Genomic DNA, 27567 nt, shown 5'->3' with positions numbered 1-27567 from the left:
TAGTCTATGAATTTACTGAGTCGGTAGTGCTGCACTCTGGCGGCAGGACATTGCAGTAATATCCCCTATTCAGAGAGACATTCCGGACATGTGTGGCCGGCCTTATAATGAAACCTTAAAATCAACAAACTTTTATCCCGTGAGCAAGCATAAATAATAGATTTATAGTTTGTCAAAGGACTGTCTCATGTCACTCATAGACAGAGAGAATCATACTATCTTTGTCTTACACTAGTACTACCACCCAAAATAAAACGATGAGTATAGTTTTCCTGGTTCTTACTGACTGGCAAATTGGTTTGACCAACTATATCTTGATTTTACGTAGATGACCATAGAGAAAATAACTAATGTTTTTGCATAATATTAACATGACATAAAGCAAAATTTTACATGAACATTTGAAGCTGTTCGATGTACGTTAGTGAATTTTTGTTATAATATTATAGATTTTGTTTATGAATTTACTTGTAACAGAATGTCATTTATTAAGAATATGAGCGGTATGGCCGTTCCTGCGATGAGAAATGAGTTTTGTGAAGCAGATTGGGAAGCCACCACTCCATGCCAACGCGAAGCCGTCGCCAGGCTCGGTAGAACTGTGCAACTGGAACAAGAGGCTTTTCTTTCTCAGAATCCCAAGGTTGGTACATAACGTCCTCTATTTAATGTTATCTTTAGAAAATACCCCTAATTTAATTGTATCGCATACTTGGGTTGGACGGTGAAGCGCTCGTAGTAGTAGCGGTATGAGCGCGCGACTTTCCATTCGGAGGTCGCGAGTTCAAACCCCGGCTCGTACCAATGACTTATCTACGATATATCATTTTATATTTACGTCGCTTGTCGGTGCAGGAAAACCATCGTGAGGAAACCGGACTAATCTCAACAAGCTCTAGTTTTCTATTTAAGTTGGAAGATCAGATTTCCGTCGCTTTCGTAAAAACCAGTGCCTACACCAATTCGTGGGATTAATTTCCAAGCGGATAGCGGACCCAAGGCTTGAGCGGTGGCGAAAAGCCTTGACAAATGCAAATGATGACTGGTGTTGGATCGTGAAGCTTTTGAGCTCCTGCACTTTTATGTAAAGAATAAAATTATGATGTTACCCTTTTAGAAACAAAATTCATATAGAAAATAGAAAATGATGTCCTTCTTGCTAACCAATTTAAGCACTCGGGAAAACGACGATAAGACCTAGCTAGATCGATTTTTCGCCCCCGAAAACCCCCATATAGCAAGTTTAATCGAAATCCTTAGAGCCGTTTCCGAGATCCCTGAATTATATTTATAAATAAACATGAATTGCTCGTTTAAAGGTATTAGTTAGATAGATTATAATATGTTTTTCCGATATCTTATTTGTTACAAATAATTACGGAGCTCAAAAACAAGATCCTTAACCCAAATACATTTCTAATACTTTTACCCTTATCGTGTCACACATACTATTTTAGTAAAGTACATACAATAAAAAAATATTGTATTAAAAAGGCCATGGCAGGATAAGCTAAGTGAATCTGCCCCCAGCGAGTTTTGGCTTGTAATTTTTTTCGATGATGTGGCTTTGTATTGGTAACAAGTATGCAAAATTTGAGCCCCCAAAAATTTATAGTTTTAAAATAAAAAATTAAAAACGAAATATGATCTTCTTTCAATATTTTTTTTTCTAGCCAGCCGATTTTGACGTGCGTCACGTATAATGTGCATATAGTAAAGACATTAATTATAGGATATACATATTGCCATACAAAAAAGAAAAAAAAATACAAATACTTTTATCAAAAAAAATTTTTTATTACTTTCACGTCAGCGACACCTCCAATTTTTTCACCAAAGCTAGTCTCTTTAACCCTTTACCTGGCCCCTAAGAACTAGCGTGTCTCCATACGTACTGTATGGTATACTGTTACAACCGTATTGAACGCCTTGTAAAAAATGTATTTACGAAAGTCGGAGATGTTCCTTTAAACCAGAAATGAAAATGTGGGCTACGGTCTGCTACGGTTATCCCATTCCCATTCGGATATCCCAGTAATTAACTATCATACTCGATTTTGTCTTATTATATTCTTGATCAGGCTAAGGGATATATTCCTCCCACATCTTATATCGGTTATCATAGTCAAGGTTTAACTCCAAATCTACTACGAAACATTATATCAATCGCTGAATCGCTCTAGGTTGAACACAAAAAGAGTTTTATTACTTACGTGAGTTTTTATGACATGACAAGACAATTTACCGGGCCATGGGAAGAATAGCTCCCGCACAGTTAAACTCTAATAAGGCCATGGGATAATGTCCACCCACATCCTAATTCTGGTCATACACAATAATGCATAAATATTTAGCAATGTTTACGATTACATTACCTTTCAACACTCAAAATCTACAAAATATCAAAAAATTGTTCGACCTATGTACTTCTGTTTCATAGAAATTAAGGAAAGTGTTCGAATTTCTCCGTAGTTTACTGAAATTAGAGTTCAAGTGAATTTAAACGGCTGCTAAAGATATATTACGCGATTTATAAGCGTGTTGTGAATGAAGATCATAAAATACTATTTTCAGGGATTGACAAAATATTTTGTAGGAGGTTTGGAGTTAAAACCTGACTATGGTAACCGATATAAGATGTGGGAGGAATATATCCCTTCGCCTGGTAAAGGGTTTTTTTTTTGTTATGGACTTGAGGGCTGGTAAAGGGTTAATAAGTTACAAAATGAATGTATTTACTTAATTTTATCTGTGGTAGAACATGGTGTTTTTTTTTAATTGAATACATCACTCTACATTTTCTATACCCGCTCGTCAAAACTACTCGATTAAAAACTCTTTATAGAAACGCTTTAGCTTTGGTGAACAATTTGGAGGTGTCAATGACGTGAAAGTAATAAAAAATTTTTTTTTGAAAAAAGTAATTGTATTTTTCTTCTTTTTTGTATGGCAATATATCCTATAATTAAAGTCATATAATTGTCTTTACTATAGGTATACACATTATACGTGACGCACGTCAAAATCGGCTGGCTAGAAAAAAAAATATTGAAAAAAAATCATATTTCGTTTTATATTTTTTTATTTTAAAACTATAAACTTTTGGGGGCTCAAATTTTGCATACTTGTTACCAATACAAAGCCACATCATTAAAAAAAATACAAGCCAAAACTCGCTAGGGGCAGATTCACTTAGCTTATCCTGCCATGGCCTTTATAAATGTTCTACCTCTTTGATAAAATAAAAATACTAAATAAACATTTTAACTAATCGCAGATAAGGTACATGTTGGAGACATATTTTGGCAAATTGGTAACTGGTGGCAAATCAAGGGAGAGCCTCAAGGACGCAGCAGCAAAAATGATCGAGATTTGTGACGACCTCAACGAGAACCCCGGACCCGTGCCTCAAGTAATTAACTTGTTCCTCTGACTTATGTATAAAGGTAGAGTTAGACCAAGAAAAGTCTGCAGCGATTTTGATAGCCCACGCAGTGCAAGTGTTATTTTAAACGTCAAACTTCTATGAAATAATGACGTATAAATAACACTTGCACTGCGTGGGCTATTAAAATCGCTGCAGCCTTTTCTTGGTCTAACTCTAGTCAGTTTGCTGTTAGGACTACCTATACGACGGCTACCACCAATTTGACACTGACATATTCGCTAGCGTGTGCGTAACTTAATTTCTATGCATCTCACTCGTGCTCGCATATTAGTGCAAGCGAGATGTATAGAAAGTAAGTTACGCAGAAGTTAGCGAATATGTTAGTTTGACACTGCTAAGAGCTCTTTCCCACTGACGTCCAGTTTTTTGCGGGTACGGTTTTCTGCAGGATCCCGTTTTAGTAGTATACGTGCTACTATAGTAAGGTTCACACGAGCATTCTGTTTGCGGGATACTGCACGCATACTACAGAAAACTGGATCCTGCAGAAAACCGTTCCTGCAAAAAGCTGGACGTCACGTCAGTGGGAAGGAGCTCTAAGTTAAACTATAGCTAAAAGTTAGTTTATATATGTAGTTGGAGAAGAAATGTGTAACGAGTTGTAAATATCCAAGGCTGCTATTTAACTGATCACCAGATTTAGTAAAACTTAATACCAAAAAAATCTATTCTACCACCCTAAAATCATGAATGATCACCAAAATTATAACACCATTTTAATGTGAAATGATTACCAATTTTATTACATTTTACTATCCTTTTAAAGGAAATGACACCAAAATAATCATTATTAACCCAAAAATAGTCAATGATTACCAAATTTCAATCCCCATTTTAATGTGAAATGATAACCAAATTTTTACATCTTGCTATCCTATTAAAGAAAATGACACCAAAATAATCATTGTAAACCCAAAAATAGTAAATGACCACCAAAATTAGAACTCCATTTTAATGTAAAATGATAACCAAATTTTTAAATCTTGCTATCCTATTAAAGCAAATGGCTCCAAAATAATCATTGTAAACGCAAAAATAGTAAATGATCACAAAATTGTAACCACATTTTAATTAAAATTGTGCAATCATTTAATATATCGTTATCCTATTAAATTAATTAATCCACTTCGTCACCTTTTTCTAGTAGCATTTTATTTCTGTAACAGTCGCAGTTCTAACCTAACCTAACCACCACCACTTTTCTAGTAGCATTTTGTTTCTGTAAGGGTCGCAGTTCAAACCTAACCTAACCCACTTTTCTAGTAGCATTTCTTTTCTGCAAGGGTCGCAGTTCAAACCTAACCTAACCCACTTTTCTAGTAGCATTTCGTTTCTGTATGGGTCGCAGTTCAAACCTAACCTAACCCACTTTTCTAGTAGCATTTCTTTTCTGTAAGGGTCGCAGTTCAAACCTAACCTAACCCACTTTTCTAGTAGCGTTTCGTATCTGTATGGGTAGCAGTTGAAACTTAACCTAACCTACTTTTCTAGTACCATTTCGTTTCTGTAAGGGTCGCAGTGCTAACCTAACCTAACCCACTTAACTGATAGCAGTTTAACTTACTTTTCTAGTAGCATAACGAAATGCTACTAGAAAAGTCGATTAGGTTAGGTAGGTATGCGGTGCGGGCTACGGGGGGTTGAGCGGGAGGGGCTAGTAATTTTGGCATCAGTTTACTTTATTTGGTAATATGTATAAATTTTTTGGTAATCATAGTGGTTTATTTAGGTGAAAATATCGCATTAAGTTGGTCTTCAAGATTTGGTGATCATTAATGATTTTTGGTGATCATTCAATATATTTGGTATTTGAATACAATTTGAAGTGCAGTCGTAATTAAAGTGGTGGTACTTTTGTATTTTTAGGCCTTATTTTTTTGGTGTTCAGTAATTTTTTTTGGTAAGCATGATTTTTTTACTTAGGGTACCAAAGTATTTTTTGGTGGTCATTATATTTGTAGCCAATATCCAATGACAGTTCATATAATATAATATACACCGTGTTTTTATTGAATTCCGTTAACTTCGGGGTATAGTTAAGTACGTTTATAAGAACTAAATGGCATACTTAACTTTCAAAAAAAAAAATTTTTTTTGTTTTCTTTTTTGTTTTTTTTTTTTGTTTAAAAAGTAATTAAATGTAGCATATAGCGTTGTTGTAACACGGGCATTACATTTAACTCAACCAAACAATTGAAATCTGTGACATATCAATGTCATTTCGTACATCAGTCGACCGAGATTGTACTTAAGTTTAGTAGCAAATGTATGAACTCATTCTAAACACTAATCAATATGTAAGCCGGCCCTAAGGCAAGTGTACACGCTTGTAGAGGCCTTATAGGAAAAAAATAAATTATGGATTATCTCCGAAATGGACTTAATTAGAACATCGGTGTCTTTGAGAAAGTTACTTGATTTAAGCTCAGGAATGCACCCTTGAAATTAACGGAAATATAAAAAAACACGGTGTATAATAATTATTAAATATCTCCATATCAGTAAAATAAACACCAAACTACCCTTATGACTGCATCGTCCGTTCGAATTGTATTGTGTGTGTAACTCCGGGGGTAAAAATATTGCAAACTCGAGTCTTTAATTCACTCCAGCCTGAGGCCTCGTATGCAAAATTTTACTTACCCCCTCGTTGCACAATGTACTATAATTTATCCTTACTTGAATCTTAGAATTGCAATGAAAAGCCTGTATTTACCTACGAAGATAAAGATATAGAAAGAGACCTAAAAAATATATACACAAAACACTATCCCCCTTCTCCTTGGGAGGTTTCAAGCTCGATGAGGCCTACTCCGAACACACTGTCTTCGTCATTCCTTTCAATAGTGACTTCGGAAACCACATTGCCTACACCAGGTACTTATCATTCTCTCTCTATTTAGCTGTAATTGGTAGTAGTAATATGGAAAGTAAGCCCATGATGACTTGATGAGTTTTTAACTTGTATCATTCTGTGATGTAGTTACTGCGGGGTAGTCAACACGGCCAAATGCACTTATTTTTTAACCGCCCTGTATATTTGAATGGGGATATAGATTTTGTATGGTTACCTAATGGTATTTGTGTTCGCTTTAGAGCCTATACCGACTCCGGAGCCGACGGTGTCCGAGTTGATGCTGCAGATGGTATCGAATACGGTGGACAAGGCCATCTACAGCCAAGTGAATGAAGGGGCGCTTCTCTACGACACCGCCTATGTTGAACTGTCCAAGGCGGTCGAGGAAGCAATGGAGATACCCGTCATTGAGATCAGAGCTGACATAGCCGACCTATTGTTCAGGGCTTACCGACTGTTTGAATTGAATATTATAGAAAAAGAACGGATTGGTAAGACACAATTGGCTAAGAAAACTAATTACTAGCCAATTTAATTATCTTGATCGCCATTTTGCATTTGAGCGCAAATATTGTTTTCACCTCAGCAGCTCGAACAAGGGTACTTTGCTTCTTAAAAACAGTGAGCAAAATGCGATTTTGCTCACTGAGTGAGACAAAATGACATTCAAGTGACCTTTATAGTCAAATGTCATTTCAACATGCACCCCTAATACAAGTTCGAAATACTTGGGTTCTATTATCTCTGTCCCTTTCACACTGTTAGCAAAAAGAAACAGACGAAAAACAGTTCAAACGACATTCAACGGTATATTGACTGTTTATAATAGACCTCCGAAAAACTTCAGAAGGCATAGTTCCAAACCACGTACGAGCTCCGTACGAGTATGAATTCTTAATAATTATTTATTAAAAAAAAGTTTAAGATTTGATAAAAACTGATAAAAAATACTATATTTTAGGTATTTTATTGGACAATTAAAATATAGTACTCAAAAAATACACAGATTATCACGTAAAATTAATTATTTTACTTTTAAGAATTTCTACTATAGTTGACAAATAGTACGTATCCGCAATTCGGACTGTATCTTACAAAGTTTTTTTTTACAAAAAAAAAAGTTGTTGATTGAAGTGTCAGTTGATGTTCGTTATTTCCATATTATTTTACTGAAATTTTAAATTACGTTTTGTTTTTGTGTTCGATTGCGGTAATTAAACTTAATTGTTTGTATATCTTAAGAAAACATGAGTGCATAGGTATTAAGTGACGAAGAAGGATTACATTTTTCAAGTTGTCTAATAGGTATGTTCTCACTGCTAAGGTGAAATATTTTGTGTACTACACGAGATCAAAGTTATTTACATCTCGTGCGCTTTTGATTCCCTTACTACGCTCAAGATTCTATAATAGATTCACTCGCTACGCTCGTGAATCTATTATAGAATCGAAGAAATATCAAACTTTGATCTCTTGTTGTACAAATAACTATAAGTCTATTAAAATGGAAGATGTCAAAAATCCAAGTTTCAATCAGTAAAGTCACAAAACCATAACCGTAAACTAAGGGATATTTAAATCGTTATTAGAGTTTTCATCTGGTGTATAAAATTCAGTCAACTTTGGTCTTTTGTTATTGCGATCCTTTATCCCTAAATTCGTTGAAACACGTTTTTAAAATAGAAATATAATTAACTGTTTTATGTGAATGGTTGCACCTGCACCTAGTATCGATCGGTCATTTTCATAAAATATGTCTGCCGTCTAATTGCCGCGACTCATACAAAATATATGAAAAGAGTCGTGGCAATTAGAAGCAACCGCAGACATATGTATCCCAACAAAAACATAAATGTGAAATGAGAGCCAAAATCAATATTAAGAATATGTATTGTTGTTGACTCGCTGACAAAAGAATTGAGATCTATATGGGTGCCAAGTTCTGTGTTGTGTAGAAAATCCTGAAATTATAAAGGATTTGTCTTGGCTAGTTTTTATGTATAGGTTATTTATTATATTTGACTAGGTACGTTACTTTTCTAAAATTTGGTTTGTTGGTAAAAACTAGCCTAGACAAATCCTTTATAATTTCAGGATTTTCTACACAGCACAGAACTTGGCACCCATATAGATCTCAATTCTTTTGTCAGCGAGTCAACAACAATACATATTCTTAATATTGAACTTGGCTCTCATTTCACATTTATGTTTTTGTTGGGATATCATTACTTTTTGTACAGAAATTACTATAGTAAGTATTCTATTCATCATGAAAGCAGTTTGCCTAAGCTGAAAAGGAGACCCTCGCTAACGCGCGGTCAGTTGTCAAAAAGTTTCAGTTTTCAGATGTTTTCTTTTGTATGCGCCTAATAATCTACCTTGATGCCAAATATCAGGTTTCTAAGTCATCTAGAAGTGGGTTAGGTTTTTGGTCTATAAGTATTAATTATTTTTTTCCATCAAAATATCAATAATTTCCTGTTTTCAGATTTTTCCCTTTATATACACCTAATAGTCTACCTTCATGCCAAATATCAAGTTTCTAAGTCATCTAAAAGTGGGTTAGGATTTTGGTCTATAAGTATTAATTATTATTTTTTTCCATCGAAATATCAATAATTTCCAGTTTTCAGATTTTTCCCTCTATATACACCTAATAGTCTACCTTGATGCCAAATTTCAAGTTTCTAGGTCATCTGGAAGTGGGTTAGGTTTTTGGTCTATAAGTATTAATTATTTTTTTTCCATCAAAATATCAATAATTTCCTGTTTTCAGATTTTTCCCTTTATATACATCTAATAGTCTACCTTCATGCCAAATATCAAGTTTCTAAGTCATCTAAAAGTGGGTTAGGATTTTGGTCTATAAGTATTAATTATATTATCTTTATTTATTTTTCGTCTTAAGTTAGGTATTTTTATAATATGAATATAAAAGTAAAATATAAAAACACTTACAAAACAATAAAAAATACATATAAACACATTATAAAAAAACCTAACCTAGAGTGCCGCCGGCAGCGGGGCAGGGCCCAAGCTGCCGGTGGTCAGGGTCGCAGAGTGAGGAACCGACGTACTATACGCGCCGTGTCCAAAATTACCGCCTTCTGCATCTGACCCTTGATCCAACCACCCAGCGAGAGTCTCTCTAGGTGTTGGTCGAGACTCTTCGCTATGAGACCGTTCGCTGACACGACTATCGGAACAATGATCGTCGAGTCAACATCCCACATGGCGGTAATCTCATGAGCTAAGTCTAGGTACTTGCTGGACTTGTCCTTCTCGGCCTTCACGAGATTCTCATCATGGGGGATGGTGACGTCGGCGAGCACGACCCGGCGCTGCGATCGGTCTATCAGCACGATGTCAGGCTTATTGGCGACAATAGTCCTGTCAGTGATGATAGATCGATCCCAATAGAGCGTGGCACGACCATTCTCGAGAACAGGCGCAGGTAAGTACTTGTAGTACGGTACTTCGCGGTCCACAAGGCCGTATAGAAGAGCAAGTTGCTGGTGAATAATCCTGGCTACGAGATTATGTCTGTGCAAGTACTCACCGTTAGCAAGATGAGAACAACCGGAAATGATATGCCTGAGTGACTCTCCGGGACGGCGGCATGCCCGACAAATGTCGACCGTACCGTCCTTCAGGATATATTTCCGATAGTTGTTCGTCATCATCACTTCGTCCGCAATTGCACAGGCAAAACCCTCGGTTTCTCCGAAGAGGTCCCCGAATCGTAACCAGTTCACCGACGCGAGCAGGTCCACATCGGGTCCCGTGAGGGCCTTGTAGAACCGCCCGTGTAGCGCCTTACTCTCCCATGCCGCCTTGCGATCCGCAGTACTTAGTACCACAGGTTTGCGCCAGTTCTCGTTTGCCAAGGAGAGCGGCGTGAGGTTCCTGTCTACTGCCACCACATCACGATGCATCCCACACTCGTTGTTAAGGAAATAATTCCTGAGATTGTACACCTCGCGGTTGTGGAGATCCTTGGCGTTTAGGAAGCCTCGGCCTCCACACTTCCGTGGGATGTACAATCTCATAACTGACGAGCGTGGGTGTAGCATGCGATGTGTGGTGAGCAGTGATCGGACCCTCCGATCCAGGGCGTCCAGCTCGGTCTGAGTCCACCTTAGTATGCCAAAGGAGTATGTGAGAAGAGGCATTACCCAGGCGTTGAAGGCGCGCACTTTGTTGCCTCCTGACAAAAGACTGTTAAGGACTTTTGTGAGCCGACTGAAAAAGCGCTCCTTCACCGACCGTCTAATACCCTCGTCCTCAATACCCAACGACTGTGACATACCAAGGTATTTATAGGTCTCTGATTCAGAGATAGACCTGAAAGACATTGTCTCAGAAAGTTGTAAATTTGTTGAATTTACAACCTTCCCCCGCTGTACATGCATAACCGCACATTTATCGACACCAAACTCCATGTTGATGGCACTACTGAAGACTTCGGTGGTTTTCAGTAGCTCCAACAAGCCTTGGGTATTTGATGCAAATAATTTGAGGTCATCCATGTACAGAAGGTGAGAAATAACTTCACCCTCTCTCCGAAGCCGGCAACCTAGTCCCAAATCCTTCAGCAGGGTGCTGAGGGGATTCAGAGCTAGGCAGAACCATAGCGGACTCAGACTGTCGCCCTGAAATATTCCTCGCTCAATCCTTATAAAATCCTGTGGGCCAGGTCGGTCATCCCCGCCTCCTGGTTGACGAAGGACTGTGGTCCACTGCCCCATACACGCGCTTAGGAAGGCTCTCAAAGCTGCATCAACTTTGTACAGCTCTAAGACCCTCCCCAGCCATGAATGAGGCACCGAATCATAGGCCTTCTTGTAGTCAATCCAAGCGGCTGAGAGGGCCCCCCTGGTCCGCCGGATTTGTTGGCAGATGGTCATGTCTATGAGGAGGAGCTCTTTAGTACCACGGGACCCAACCCTACATCCATTTTGAGCATAGGCCAAAATATTAATTATTATTTTTTTCGATCGAAATATCAATAATTTCCAGTTTTCAGATTTTTCCCTCTATATACACCTAATAGTCTACCTTGATGCCAAATTTCAAGTTTCTAGATCATCTGGAAGTGGGTTAGGTTTTTGGTCTATAAGAATTAATTATTTTTTTTTTCATCAAAATATCAATAATTTCCTGTTTTCAGATTTTTCCCTTTATATACACCTAATAGTCTACCTTCATGCCAAATATCAAGTTTCTAAGTAATCTAGAAGTGGGTTAGGATTTTGGTCTATAAGTATTAATATTTTTTTTTTTCCATCGAAATATCAATAATTTCCAGTTTTCAGATTTTTCCCTCTATATACACCTAATAGTCTACCTTGATGCCAAATTTCAAGTTTCTAGGTCATCTGGAAGTGGGTTAGGTTTGTGATCTATATGTCAGTCAGTCACAAAAATGCCGGTTTTTACACGTTGATTTATCAATAACTGTATGAGCTATTTTTATGAAATTTTGTATTTAGGACAAGCTAAGAGGCTTGAATACATGTGACAAATTTCATTTGTGTAGGTTAAGTAGGTTTCAAGTTGTGAAGGGGTCAAAAGTAGCTCGAAATGGTTCGTGTAATATTACACACGGTTGCTGCGTCGCCAGTTCCTTTTTCTTTGAACTTGGCTGGACACGCTACCGCGTGTCTAGATTCGACCCCGATCCCAAAGATAATGAATTATAGTTGGTCAAACCAATTTGTCAGTCAGTAAAAACCAGGAAAACTATACTCATCCTTTTCTTTTGGGTGCTAGTACTAGTGTAAGACAAAGATAGTATGATTCTCTCTGTCTATGATTGAAATGAGACAGTCTTTTGACCAACTATACCTGTTTGTTTATTCCTTACAGCTGCCGAAATAGCCTGGGAAAAAAGGATGCGAAAGAAGTTGAAGAGGACATTACGACGCTTACATAATTTCAAAGGTAAGGTACCTACATGCAGCCAGGGCATACATATAAAATTAATGATCAAACGAACTTACCTGTACGTGAAGTTCGATCATAATTATATGAGTAGCTTCATTCGACGCGATTTGTTTACATATTGTAGCTGAGCTCCACATCACAGCCTTGCACGGATATTTAAAGTAGGGAGATTTTAAAATCCCCTACTGGCAACACTCAACAACACCCTGCCTGCTTTTTTTTTGTAGGGAAGGGATATTTGGGAGGGTTATTATTAATCGCGTCGAATGAAGCTACTCATATAATTATGATCGAACTTCACGTACAGGTAAGTTCGTTTGATCTTTAATTATATTTCCTAGCTTCATTCTTAGCGATTTGTTTACATATTGTAGGATATTGGGAGAAAAATATTAAGACAAAAAAAGAAAATATATTTCAAAATATTATTTCGAAACGAAAAGGGTCTATCTTATTCACATTTAACATTATTAAATTTATTAATCAATGTAAAGTGGTATTGGATGTGCAGGAAAGAATTGCTTGAGCAAATTGATTTTTGTGATCGATTACAATTTCCCGATTATAGAATCTGTCAAACACGGAGGATGACGCACTCCAACCCGCGGTTTTACGTATCACATCTAAACTTACGCCGAGAGAATTGGCTTTGGATGTAGCCGCATGCCTGGTACTATGTGTACCAAATATGGCAGTATCTAAACCACTTTGTTTTAGTGTATCTTTAATCCAATGGCTTAAACGCTGGGACGATATTTTGAGTAAGGTTTCCTATAACTTATGAATAAGTTATTATGATCGCCTGATCGCAAAGACCTGGTTTTATTAATATAAGAAATCAAACATCTAGCTGGACATATACTCGGATTTTGATCAAAAAATGGCAATTTTAATAAAGGTTGTGTTGAATTTAACCGGGATCTTTTTATTGGATCTGGTATCTTAATTAAGACCTCTGCATTCTCTACAATATTAATATTATTTAATTTAATCAAAGCTAAGTTTGGACTCTATGTGCAGTTACGAGTGCCAATAATGTTGACAACTTTTTTGGTAAGCTTTCTAAATCAAGTGAATCATTGGGCCATTTATTAGACAAATAACGTAAAACAATACATCCCACGTTAAATCATATTTTGGGGCCGTTGGTCTAGGACGAAGTACTCCTTTCATGAATTTTTTAATTCGCTCGTCTCTAAAATCTGACGTACCTATCAATAAAGAAACTGCGGACTTATGCGAATTTATTGTGCCATATTGAGCACCATTTTCATAAATAAATGCAAAAAAAAATATTATATCGGGAATAGTTGGTTTAAGATAATCTATACCATGATTTTTACAGTAATTTATCCAATTTCTTAAGCAACTGTCATATTGCTTGTAAGTTTTTTTGAAAGTGATGACACGCGTAGATTTATCCAATCTCTATAGATTTATCATTTAATGATTTTTGTGGTAACGATTTCCGGACAATTTCACGGCAACCAATGTAAGGGTCTTGTTCAAGTTGTGGGACAATCTGAAAGGAGATTTTAACAAGTTATAATTTGGTTCAAAATGTATAAAATTGGAAATGGCAATTTTTCGCAACACTGGGAACCACGGCTGAGTAGGCCAATATGGCACAACTAAAATTCCTACTGCTTTATCGAATATAATTTTTTGTAAGGTTTTTAATATGATGGAAAAAGGTGGAAATGCGTAAAAGAACGTATTTTTCCATGTGATTGTAAATGCATCTACTGCCCAGGCTTTCGGGTCATTCTTCCATGACACGTACCTGGAGCACTTAGCGTTACTACGACTTGCAAACAAATCTATTGTAGGATTGCCATAAGTATTTACAATCACTTGAAAAGCCTCATCACACAACTCCCATTCCGTATCAGTAAACTTTTTACGCGAAAGATGGTCTGCCTCTATATTTTCATGAGTATTTATGTATGACGCAAACAGTATTATTTTTCGGTCTTCGCACCATTGCCATATGTTACGAGATATGCGATTTAAGTGTGGGTTTTGAATGCTCCCCATACGATTGATACAAGAGATAACAGTAACATTATCAATCCTTAGTAACAATTCACAATTTGACACGTGTTTTGCAAAGGTTTTCAAACCTAAAAAAGCAGCTATTAATTCTAAGCTATTTATATGCATATCTTTTTCATTTTCTTTCCAAAAACCGTGAACTTCCTGACCATTACAAAATGCTCCAAACCGGCTTGAAGAAGCGTCTGAAAATATCTCTAATCTAAATTTATTAAATTTAAAAGGATTGTTGGATCCTATGTTGTCAATCCACCAATTAAAATCATTCTTAAATTTACTAGGCAATGAAATTATTTGATCATAATTAGGGTTTTCTAAAAGACAAAGATATTTATGCCTTTCAAATTGTTTAGTGTACAGCCATCCAGTGGCGTAACTAGGGGGGATTGGAGGGGGCACGTGCCCCGGGCGCCGTCCAACGGGGGGCGCCAAAATGGGCAAAAGACTACCTCTCCGCCTTGCCAAAAGGCAGCAGGGAAACTTTTGTCAGTCGTATTTACCACCACTGTGAAGTGTGAAATGCGGATGGTATTCTGGCCCACAGCGCAAAAGAGAAAGCCGATCTTTTAGGTACTCTTTTTGCCTCCAACTCGACCTTGAAAGACGACGGTAGCGCCCTACTGCCCACCATCCCGCAGTGCGAATATTCTATGCCAGAAACTTCTATCAAGCAGAGGGATATTCGGCAGGAGTTGCTATGCTTTCGTTTTATAAGGCGAGCGGGCCGAGTGCTTCAGAGTTGTGTCCCGTGTTAGCGCGTCTTTTCCGTTAGGGGTCTCCTGTCGAAGTTACCATCTTATGGACTGTCCAAGAGACTACCTATGCAAATGGATCGCCCTTTGTCCGGCAGGCGCATATGAGCCGTAGTAGACGGAACCTGGCCGCGTAGCCAAGATGCCAATATTGCCAATCGCTTACGCTCTGTAGCGATCGAAACGCAACTGTCACTGTCACACTAATAAGGAAGAGTGATAGAGAGACATAATGCTTTTCGTTATCGAAGCGATAGCGATTGTAACCTTGGCTAGGCCGGCTGCTCCAATAGCTGCTGCTGCTGCATATCTGTGACATGTTGTCTATCGACGACATTCATCGATATGCGGACGACAGTACTATACAGGGATGGCTAAAAAATAACTACATTCCCGTTGCCAGGGAGGTTTTGGGATTATACTGAGCAACTTTTACTACGGGACCAACCCCGAAATCGCGAAAAATGTTTACCCTCCCATAGAAAATGGACCAGCCAAAATGTAGGAAACAGCCAAATTTTTTTTCGCGACTAAGGGGTTGGACTCATAGTAAAAGTTGCTCAGTATAATCCCAAAACCTCCCTGGCAACGGAAATTAGAATCCTCGTCGTGGGTTATCAGAATATACCCCATGTACGAGTATGTTAGCCGATTTTTCGTAGTTTTCGAGACTTTTAACTTTTGTTAAGAAATTCCGGGGTGAAGCTTTGCTTTGCTTTTATGCCTTCTAATAATTGTTCGTGGTATTTGCACTGATAACATGAAATAGCGATGGGGAAGTGACCCCATAAAATAATAGTAGAAATAACAAAAGAAGATTTTTTAATGAATTACTAATTTGGAAGCTTTCCACCTCAGTTCCTTTGACCGGCGTCTCTGACAAATTATAACTATTAAGTATCACTTTTTTTACCTTTTAAAAAACTTAGGGTCTAGCATTTTCTAAAATAACCAAAAGTCCTTGAAATCGCTTGAATTTTTTATTTATTTCGGTAAGGGCAACATCTAAGCTTGACATGCTTGAACATAAAACGTTGTCTTTTTTTCCCAACTCAGCCGAGTGAGGATGCTGATTATTAGGGTTCCGTACCCAAAGGGTAAAACGGGACCCTATTACTAAGATTTAGATTTAGATTTGGATATTTATTCTCATAATATTAAATTACATTATAAATTATGCTAGACTAATCTACACGAATTTATATTATGATCGTCATTCATATTTACATAATATTATTTAATACATACAAATTAAAAAATGTCTTGCAATAATTAATCTTATGTCAACAATTTATCCATTCATGTCAAAACAAAATACGGTAATAACTTAGTACGAGTATCTCTTAATGATCGTCATGTTCTAAATAAAATACTAGGTACATATTACAATATACATAAATCAATAACTGAGAACATGTCAAATTTATACGATTCAATTTTCAATTTAAAATGTCAGGGTCATATACTCATTTACAGAATAAAGTGGATTATCCAATAAAAGGACTCTCAGTTGACGTTCAAATGTTTCGTCAGATGTTTCCGTTCGTAATTCAGCGGGTAGACGCTCGTAGTACGTATATGTCGGGCCGATTACTCGCGGGTTTTTGCATGAAAGTGCCATGCGTCGCGGCACTGTTCTGAGTCTCCCCGTGAGACGTGGCTAAGACTCCGCTGTCCGTCCGTCCGTCCGTCCGTCTGTCACCAGGCTGTATCTCACGAACCGTGAACCATCTGTTGCCGCTATAACAACAAATACTAAAAACATAATAAAATAAAGATTTAAGTGGGGCTCCCATACAACAAACGTGATTTTTGACCGAAGTTAAGCAACGTCGGGCGGGGTCAGTACTTGGATGGGTGACCGTTTTTTTTGCCGTTTTTTGCATTATGGTACGGAACCCTTCGTGCGCGAGCCCGACTCGCACTTGCCCGGTTTTTTTTAGCAACTGCGCCGTTTGTCAAGGATTATGTTACAAAAAGAAACATTTAAAAAAGTTCAATAGTTTTTTTAATAAATTAATTGCTCCTTTCCAATTCCTTAACAAAAGTTAAAAGTAATAAAAATCATAACTCTAAAACTACGAAAAGTCGGCTAACATACATACCTATTCTAATAGCCCACAGTGCAGCGTGAGCAATGTGAAAAAAAAATTTGAACGTCAAGGTTTGGACCACCCTGTATAACACATGCCGTGCCAACATCACTCGGTCTGTGATACTAGAATGTCGTGAAAAACCTGTGTCAGGTATCGAGAGCATTCTATCCAGAGTTTCGGTGTGGGATCGGGACAATTTAGTCCAATTCAATCCCACCAAGACTTTGCGCGCCACAATTTTGCGCGTTTACCGCTAAGAAAACCTCATTTTTCAAGGCACAACCCTTCCCATGTCAGGGAGTATTGGGAGCCTCAATCGGTGTTGACATCTCCATCAGTGACGTCCAATAATTTCGTAGCCACCTTGCTGGGTAGGCTGCGCCCGTATCCAAAAAAAGTCGGTGTGCTCAATAAAGGGAGGCGATAGTTTACTCTGGGGTAGACTGATCCCATATATTGAGTACTGCTGTCACCTTTGGACAGGAGCACCTGGATGCCACCTTGGACCCTTCAAATCAGTCCAATGGCGCGCTGTACCTATGAATAGTCTACGATCCCAAACTCACTCAAATATTAAACCTTTAAGTCCAAAAAGATCTCCAAAAAATAAGTTTATAAGTTTTAAAATGGTCGGCAAAGCGCATGTAACACCCTTGGAGTGAAGACGTCCATAGGATGCGGTGACCGCTTACCATCAGGTGGGTCGTAAGCTTGTTAGCCACCAATGTACTACAAAAACGCATATACACTGTATTTGTCTAAATTAAAAGTAAACTTTAGTAAGTAAAAAAGTAACCCTTTCGTTAGTTCATTTCGTTTGGGGGGGGGCGCAAATTTGGTGCCTGCCCCGGGCGCCATATCCTCTAGCTACGCCACTGCAGCCATCCATATTGGACGCCTGGACAGGCAGATGTTAAAAGTCCGATAAATGCGGCAAAGTCGCGTAATTTGCATTTCGTAAGTGATTTAAATTTAATTAATTGATCAAATATTTTAGATTTTTTATTCTCAGGGAGACTAAGTGTCATATTGACCGAATCAAATATAAAACCTAAGAATTTGCATTGCTGTTTCGGTATTAAACAGCTTTTATCTACATTCATTATGAACCCAAGTTTTTGAAGCAAAGTTTTAGTAAATGTGATATTTTGCTGACATTGTAAATAAGTTCTACCAAAACAAAGTACGAGTATATCGTCCAGGTAAATTACCGACATATAACCATTTGATCTCAAGTTTTCAATTACAGGTTTAAGCCGTTTTGTGAAAACATATGGTGCTGTGCATAAACCAAAAGGCAAAATATTAAATTTATATAATGTGTTATTATATTTAAACCGAAGAAACCGCTGATGATCTTCATGGACTGGGATTAAAAAATAAGCGTCTTTCAAATCAATTGATGCCATGAAACAATTTTTGGTTATTAGTTTTGAGGCTGTCCTATAATCCTCCATTTTAAAATGTTGAGGTTTTATAAATTTATTCAAACATTTTAAATTTAATATAAACCTTTTGTCGCCATTTGGTTTAGGCACGAGAAATATGTTTGATAAAAATTCGTTATCTACGTGATTACATTCTGAGATAGCTTGCATATTTAACAATGAAGTTATTGCATTTGAAAATTCAGTATGCTCAATCTCTGACTTCGGGTACACGCTTGGAGCATCAGGACGAGAAGGTGTACAAGTAAATGGAATCTTATATCCTTGCAACCACGACAAAACGGTCTCATCGTCAGTAATTTGTTCCCACTGTGGCAAAAAATATTTAAGACGGCCGGCATAGGCTACCTCTACATCTATCGTCTCCTGCTCCTCCAGGCCGCTGGTCGCTCCGCTGTCCCCCTTCGTTGAGAGCCGTGACGCGGTTCACTGCGTTGTGACTGGCGACTCCTTCCGTAGTAGTAGTCTGCTTTCGGTGTTATCTTCCGAGGCATCGTCTTCCAGTTTAAACGATTATTTCCCTTGTTGCGATTCGTTTTTACGAAGTTGTTTATATGAAATTTGTTAGAAGGATATTTTTTTGATTGTTTAAGGTCGGCTGCAGACAGTTTTATTGTTTTTGCAGATTTTAATTTTTCTGATACATTGTCTCCAAACAAAAACTTGTTGCGCTTGGTTTCGCTAAGCACATCCTTCATATCAGGATTAATCGCTGAAATGACGAATCCACGCCTTGTTTTCGTATCCGAACAATGGCTGTCACATAAAAGCCTGCACGCGTGACACGCGTCGCTTAATTGGTTTCAAAATCTTGGTGTGTTGTTCTTTAGCAATTATCAACTCGGCTGCTTGATTCGGAGCCGCAATTGCTATGGCAACCTGATTTTGTTTTGCCATAATAGCGTTGTCTCGTTTCACCAAATTATCCGCTAATTCTGACTTTACCTCAGGATTCAACAATGGCGCAACTAGTAAATCACAGTTTTCAGGAATAAGGTAGGCTTCGGTTAATTTATCTTTCGTCTCTTTGACTAATCCTTTATCTAGGATTTCTTGCCATCTCGATGCTAAATCTTTATGTGTCGGTTTTCCCATTTTGATTTCTGATTTTGGTGCGTCACCTAATACTTCTAGAATCTCATCATCAAGTTCTGTAGAAATAGTGTCTTGTGTGATCAAAGACGCTATCGTAGGGTCAGATGTCGAGGGCGCATTAGTAACAATTGCTGGTGCCGGTGCTTGTGTCGGTGCCGGTGCTGGCTGCGGGGCCTGTGCGACGCGTGACGGTGATGCTTATAGACATGAATCATCTCGATCGAGGTGTTCTGACGACATATCGGTATCTGATCCTAAAACAATTTAGCTTTCTTAATAGGTGTGGAAATATATGTAAGTCATCAGGTTTTTTGTATGTATTTTGTGAAAGAGATAGCCCTGTTGGCGTCTCGCATCACACATACGAAGTGTTCTGAAAATACTCTTCAATTAAAATATATGACAGAGATAGCCCTGTTGGCGTCTCGCATCATAATTAATATCGCAAGTTGGTATACCTGTCTACGTTGCGTGAAAGAGATAACCCAGTTGGCGTCTCGCATCACAAAATAATATTACTAGTCTTAATATCGTAGCTTGCGAGCTACTAAAATACGTGAAAGAGATAGCCCATTTGGCGTCTCGCATCACAAGATCATTACAAATGATATTATACGAAATGTATAATATGGGAAATAAAATATCACCATTATGAGGGTATCACCACGGATAAAAAGAAAAAAATATTTTTTGAGGGTAGGTTGACACAAGATTGCGTTGTATTTTAAACCGATTTATTTTTGTTAATGCTTGAAATGTCTGGCATTTTATCAAATAAGGAACAATAAAAGAAATAAACTCACCTTCATTTTCATGATCAGAATAAACTATTCTTTTTCGCTTGGAATTTCGCAGTAATTGTAATTCCAGTAATGCAATTTTCCTTTTGATACTGTCATTGCTTTCACAACTATTTCGTTTCGACATGGTTAATAACAGTTCTTGAAATAATTTATTTAAAATCGTGCGACGTGCGTAGGCTATGAGCACGGAATCACAGAATGAAGATCGAACCAGGGGTACGGTGCAGGGTGTTGTTGAGTGTTGCCAGTAGCGGATTTTAAAATCTCCCTACTTTAAATATCCGTGCAAGGCTGTGATGTGGAGCTCAGCTACAATATGTAAACAAATCGCTAAGAATGAAGCTAGGAAATATAATAGGTAGGTACCTACCAAAACATTTTCATTACTACATATATCTAAATCGATTTGGTAATGACATTCAAATTTCGAACATCTCTGAAAAAAGAAAGCAATTTGATTTGATGCCTATTCTAATATCAGTCGAGATGACATTTTATTCGAAATAGAATGTCAACTGCATACAATTTTGACAAATCTTGCATGTTAGTTGGTATCGAAAGATATGGCAATCGACCCCAACTCTAGTTTGTCTCTGAATTAAAAAAACTACGGAGGCGTGATGTGCGTCAAAAAGTTTTCATTTGCCGCCATTTGACGTAAAGTTTTTTTTTATTTGTATGTAAGTACAATAATAATTTGTTAAACTACCTATAGCAAAGTTTTCATGTAAAATGTGCGATAAAGATATTTCGGAGACGCCACCTCGTATCCGCGAGTTCCACCAGATAGACTAGACAAAAAAATTCAAAAGCGCTCTCCTTCTTGATGCGACTGGCAAATCATATTACTTTTAAGCAACCTGGTTTTTTAACCTAATTAGACCCCGCTGAGTCCGAATTTGCCGGTTGCTCGATCGAAATCTTGACCTGAAGAGAGATATTTGACATTAAAGGTCCCTTTTTTTAGTTTTTCGTAAATAACTCGTAAACGGTGGCGCATAGCAAAAATTTTTTTATTACATAAGTAATCTGCATAAAATTGCCTACAAGAAAGATTCAGTACAATTTTTCGCTAGGATCAATATTCAAAGAGATATTAACGCGGGAAATTTAATTATAATCACTTCTAAGGTCCCTTTTTTTAGTTTTCGTAAATAACTCATAAACGGTGGCCAATATCAAAAAATGTTGTTAAACGTTTATAATCTACACAACATTTTGAACAAAAAAGAATCAGTACACTTTTCGCAGGGATCAATATTTAAAAAGATAATAATTAAACTAAACATTAAAATTAAAACTAAAATTTAACTCTAACAACTATATACACATATTTACAAATAAAAAATGGGAGCTAGATCTGCGCCGGATGGTAGGGTGCCCAGAAGGCTGGTGGCATTGCCGCGCTGAATGGCAATGCCAATTCTCTGGGCAAGGAAGTACCCAGCCCTCTGGTCACCCGTGTAGCATCATTGAGACGCTTCGCTAGCTCCCTAAATATGGAATGTGCTCCGGGTCCCCAAGGCCCGAGGGTCTCCACCCCAAACGGCTCAAACATGCAACCAGAATCAATGGCTGCATATTTGCGCCGTTTGAGGTGCTCGGCCGTTGCTGCGGCCGTCCCGGCCTTGGTCGAGGTCCCTGGGAGGTGGGACTGCGCCAGAGTGTCGACACACGTGGCGTCCCAGACTAGGGGCCGGCCCAGCCTCCAGGAAACAAGAGTCATGCCGTCGGGCCGTTTGCCGTCGTCTCTGGTGAGGCCTATGGGCTCTAGGATGGCTGGTGCTCCGGCACTGGTAAAGGCCCGGCGCAGAATGTCGTTAATGCTAGCGTGGCGTGTGATGCGGCCCGCGCTTCTGCTGCAAGACAGACCATGTAGGCCCTTACCAGTGACGGTGGAACCACAGTGACATGTGTGCGGGGCAACACAGACCGCTCCGAGTCGCAGTGCCATCGAAAGCCTAAACGTGTCATTGCTGAGAAGAGTGCCTAGATTTTTGGAGGGTAAAGCGTGTAACCACGCCCCCGACTCCCACTCGGAACAAGCAAGGAGACGAGCACGCTCCACGGGACTGGTGAACGTTTCGTGCAGGTGATCCCGTACCAGAGCGCAGAGAAAGATAATAAAGAGGTAAAGTTAATTATACTTAGTAAATTCTAAAGTTCCTTGTTTTTAATATTTTCGTTAATAATTTGAAAAGTATGACTCATAGCAAAAAAAATCTTATACAGAAATAATAAACATAAAGTTTCCTACAAGAAACATGTAGAACACTTTTCGCTAGAATCAATATTTAAAAAGACAAAGCAGCGGGTAAGTTAATTATAATCATTTTTAAAGTCCCTTTTCAGTTTTTTGTAAATAACTCGTTACGGTGTCCCATAGCAAAATAGGTTTTTAAGAATAAATTATCTACATAAAATTTCCTCCAAAAAACATCTTGAACACTTTTTTAGGGTTCCGTACCCAAAGGGTAAAACGGGACCCTATTACTAAGACTTCGCTGTCCGTCCGTCCGTCCGTCTGTCCGTCCGTCCGTCCGTCCGTCCGTCCGTCTGTCACCAGGCTGTATCTCACGAACCGTGATAGCTAGACAGTTGAAATTTTCACAGATGATGTATTTCTGTTGCCGCTATAACAACAAATACTAAAAACAGAATAAAATAAAGATTTAAATGGGGCTCCCATACAACAAACGTGATTTTTGACCAAAGTTAAGCAACGTCGGGAGTGGTCAGTATTTGGATGGGTGACCGTTTTTTTTTTGCTTTTTTTTGTTTTTTTTTTTTGCATTATGGTACGGAACCCTTCGTGCGCGAGTCCGACTCGCACTTGCCCGGTTTATTTGATTATAATTAACATACCCCTTTAATACCTCTTTAAATATTGATCGTAGCGAAAAAGTGTACACAACATTTTTTGTGGACAATTTTATGTTCAATATTTATGTATGATATTGTTTTGAAACGGGCCACCATTTACGAGTTATTTACGAAAAACTAAAAAAAAGTGACCTGTGAACTGATAGTAACTAACGTTCTTCCTTTAATATCGCTTTAAATATTGATCCTAGAGAAGAGTGTTCAAGATGTTTTTGGAGGAAATTTTGTGTAGATAATTTATTCTTAAAAACCTATTTTGCTATGGGACACCGTTTAGGAGTTATTTACAAAAAACTAAAAAGGGATTTTAAAATTGATTATAATTAACTTACCCGCTGCTTTGTCTTTTTAAATATTGATCCTAGCGAAAAGTGTTCTACATGTTTCTTGTAGAAAATTTTATGTTTATTATTTATGTATAAGATTTTTTTTGCTATGAGTCATACTTTTCAAATTAAAAACGAATAAATAAAAACAAGGAAACCTAGAATTTATTATAATTAACTTTCCATCTTTATTATCTTTTTAAATATTGATCCCTGCGAAAAGTGTACACAATCTTTTTTGTACATAATTTTGTGTAGATTATTATCGTTTAACAACATTTTTTGATATTCGCCACCGTTTATGAGTTATTAACGAAAAACTAAAAATTGTACTGAATCTTTCGTGTAGGCAATTTTATGCAGATTACTTATGTAATAGAACATATTTTGCTATGCACCACCGTTTAATAGTTATTTACGAAAAACTGATAAAAGGGACCTTTAATGTCAAATATCCGTCACTTGCGGTCAATATTTCGATCGAGCAACCGGAACATTCGGATTCAGCGGGGTTTAATTAGGTTAATAAACCCGTTGCCAAAAAGTAATATGTTTTGCCAATAAAATCGATTTTATGAAAAATATGACCAGTCTAAGAGAGCAGTGTATGCAGTGTATGTACCTGTACATAATTAGGCATTAAACACTCGTGTAACCCTATTATGAAACTCACTTCGTTCGTTTCATAAAACCACACTCGAGTTTTTAACGCCTTTCATTATGTAGCAGTTACATAAACTAATATTACACAATTTTCAATTGTGGCTGAATGTCGATGGGTCTTCGATGCCTACACTGCCAAAAAACTTCAATATGGCGGACGAATGTTTGAAATGTCACCGTATTTAAGAATGATTTCGCTTAAAATTTAGTTTTCGCGAGTGTGATGAAACACATTGTGTGTAACTCCGGGGGTACGAATATTATTACTCGAGTCTTTAATTCACTCTCGTTTAATATTCCACTTACCTCCCACATTGCACAAAGTACTATTGTTAGGTTACGAGACCCCACCAACCCCCAAGAGCGAAATTTCTTCACACCCAAGCTACAAGGTGCCACCGCCACGACCTTGCGCCTGCCACCCACAGTTTTATTACAACAGGTACCCGAAGGTGAGTACGGATGTGGAACTTGTAATTGTTGATAAATGTTGTCGGAAACTTCTTTAAAAAATTCACAAGAAATAAAGTTTCCATTTTGGAAATGGCAAGTTTAATTCCTCGTACAAAGTTATGAGATCTTTCTGAAATTATTCCATGTGGAAATATCGCAATTTTGAAAACATTCCGACAGTTAATTACCTGGAATGTACAAATTGTATTTAATCCAGAAGTATAAGTATAAAATAGCGGACAGACTAAGCTTTTCTAAGATCAAGTACGCCATAGTAAATGTATGGGGAAGTTGATCTTTGAAATCGAACAGGCTTTACAAATTGTAACACACTGTCAAAAGAGAAGTCTTTCAGAAGTTTTCGATAATTCAATACCTCTTTTGTTCTAAGGACGGCTAGACTACAAGACCTTTCGTTATATTTATCGCTAGTGACTCGCTTTATAAGCTAGAAGTTATAAATTTACAAATATCAGTCAGCAACAGCTACAGTTACGAAACACTTGACCAATAGACCAATGTTACAGATCTAGAAAAAGGAATGTTGACCGACAAGGTCAAGTCAGCTTCCTATTTCGAACAGTCAAATAGATATAAATTGTGCCCAAGAATGACTGCGGTTTAAGTTTTACCATTAATTTTCTATCGAATTAAAATAGTTGTATGATACCTACGAAAAATAAGTTTTTTGGCAAAAATTTCATTTTTGGTACAATCTTTTATCGCTGACTGTACTTTTCTTACGACAGACAACTAATACTCATCGAGACAATTCTAAAAACCCCTAACACAATTAGGTTGCGTTGTTTCATCACAGAGTTCCTATGGCCACCTCCTGTCTCCATCATCAGATCAGTTCGACAGTACCATATTACTGTATTGTCATCAGAACTACATACAGCTGCTAATTTTCATGACGCTACGACCCTTGGAAGATGGTTAAATTAGTTACCTTAGATTCCATTACATAGTTACAGTCGCCATCAGATATATCGGAGCGGCCAAGGTGTTCACAATATCTGAACACGCGCTCTAACGCCCTGACAATAGAGGCGTGTTCCGATATTTGTGAGCACCTTGGCCGCTCCGATATATCTGATGGCGACTGTACATACAGGTCGACCTAATAAGAGCTTGTTAAAAAGTGATCACCTCGACCTAATAAGAGCTTGTTAAAAAGTGATCAAGGCGATCATTGCCCTGGGCTGAGATTGAAATGCAATTTGTTAACGACGCAGGTTCGATTCCTGCCCTGCCTCACTACCTGTTTCTACTTAAAAATATCCCATCCCATAGTCCCTCAAAGTCCATAGCTGCTCGATAATTTGAGTAATTGATTGATTGAAAATGTAGGGCAGTCTAAGATTGCTGACTTCTTATACACAGACGACTTTTAACCCTTTACCAGACCCCTAAGAACTAGCGTGTCTTCATACGTACTGTATGGTATACTGTTACAACCGTATTGAACGCCTTGTAATAAATGTATTTACTAAAGTCGGAGATGTTCCTTTAAACCAGAAATAAAAATGTGGGTTACGTTTATCCCATCGCCTGTCTAAGTAATTAACTGCCATACTCGATTTTGTCTTATTATATTCTTGATCAGGCGAAGGGATATATTCCTCCCACATCTTATATCGGTTATCATAGTCAAGGTTTAACTCCAAATCTACAACGAAACATATCAATCACTGAATCGTTCTAGGTTAAACACATAAACAGTTTTATTACTTACGTGAGTTTTTATGACATGACAAGACAATTTACCGGGCCATGGGAAGAATAGCTCCCGCACAGTTAAACTCTAATAAGGCCATGGGATAATGTCCACCCACATCCTAATTCTGGTCATACACAATAATGCATAAATATTTAGCAATGTTTACGATTACATTACCTTTCAACACTCAAAATCAACAAAATATCTAAAAATTGTTTGACCTATGTACTTCTGTTTCATAGAAATTAAGGAAAGTGTTCGAATTTCTCCGTAGTTTACTGAAATTAGAGTTAAAGTGAATTTAACGGCTGCCAAAGATATATTACGCGATTTAGAAGCGTGTTGTGAATGAAGATCATAAAATACAATTTTCACGGATTTAAAAAATATTTTGTAGGAGGTTTGGAGTTAAAACCTGACTACGGTAACCGATATAAGATGTGGGAGGCATATATCCCTTCGCCTGGTAAAGGGTTAAAGTATGTAATATATAATTACTTCAGGTATAGTTTTTAATTAGGTATAGGTTAGAAGAGATCCCTCTTAGGGATAAGTTCGCCTTTGTACTACACAATCATGTTCTATCAGATGTAATTAATATTTTTTTTCTCGTACATCAAAGTATTTACTTACTTTAAGTTGAGCAGTAAATGACCACTTGTCGGTGTCGTATCGTCGACGATATTTGGGCGTTGAATTAATAACGCAATGATTATGATTGTGCAGGATCGATTCGGCATCTACCTTCCACGAGGTGAAGAGTTCAGCAACGAAAGCGTTACCGCACCAATAGCATTCGCGGAAGATGAATCAAACAAAACAGAAAGTAATGAAATTAATGAAGCAGGTTCTAACCTAGTTCTACGCCTGCTAAGTCGGGCATGCATGAATCAACGCCGCCAATAACAGCCACCAACTAACTCAGCGCCTACCGATACTGACGGTGTTTGAAATACAGATAAGTAGTATAATTTATGTTGATCTTCACTTGTAATGAAAACATGGAAAAATAAAAATAA

General features: G+C 37.7%; 1 protein-coding gene and 1 pseudogene across 1 annotated transcript; one reads left to right on the top strand and one right to left on the bottom strand.

Moving 5' to 3' along the window:
- The first annotated feature begins 380 nt into the window (after positions 1–380).
- Positions 381–27567, top strand: LOC134804838 (uncharacterized). The gene is made up of 7 exons (XM_063778111.1): positions 381–643; positions 3278–3412; positions 6139–6325; positions 6545–6796; positions 12174–12248; positions 24709–24824; positions 27275–27567. The coding sequence occupies exons 1-7, from the start codon at positions 479–481 to the stop codon at positions 27452–27454; spliced, it is 1110 nt and encodes a 369-aa protein (XP_063634181.1). The 5' UTR covers positions 381–478; the 3' UTR covers positions 27455–27567.
- LOC134804401 (uncharacterized) lies at positions 18349–20080 on the bottom strand (annotated as a pseudogene).

Source organism: Cydia splendana, chromosome Z, assembly GCF_910591565.1.
Source record: "Cydia splendana chromosome Z, ilCydSple1.2, whole genome shotgun sequence".
NCBI classification, from domain to species: Eukaryota; Metazoa; Arthropoda; class Insecta; order Lepidoptera; family Tortricidae; genus Cydia; species Cydia splendana.
Note: the sequence above shows the minus strand (reverse complement) of the source record. Positions and strands in the feature narration are given on the sequence as shown.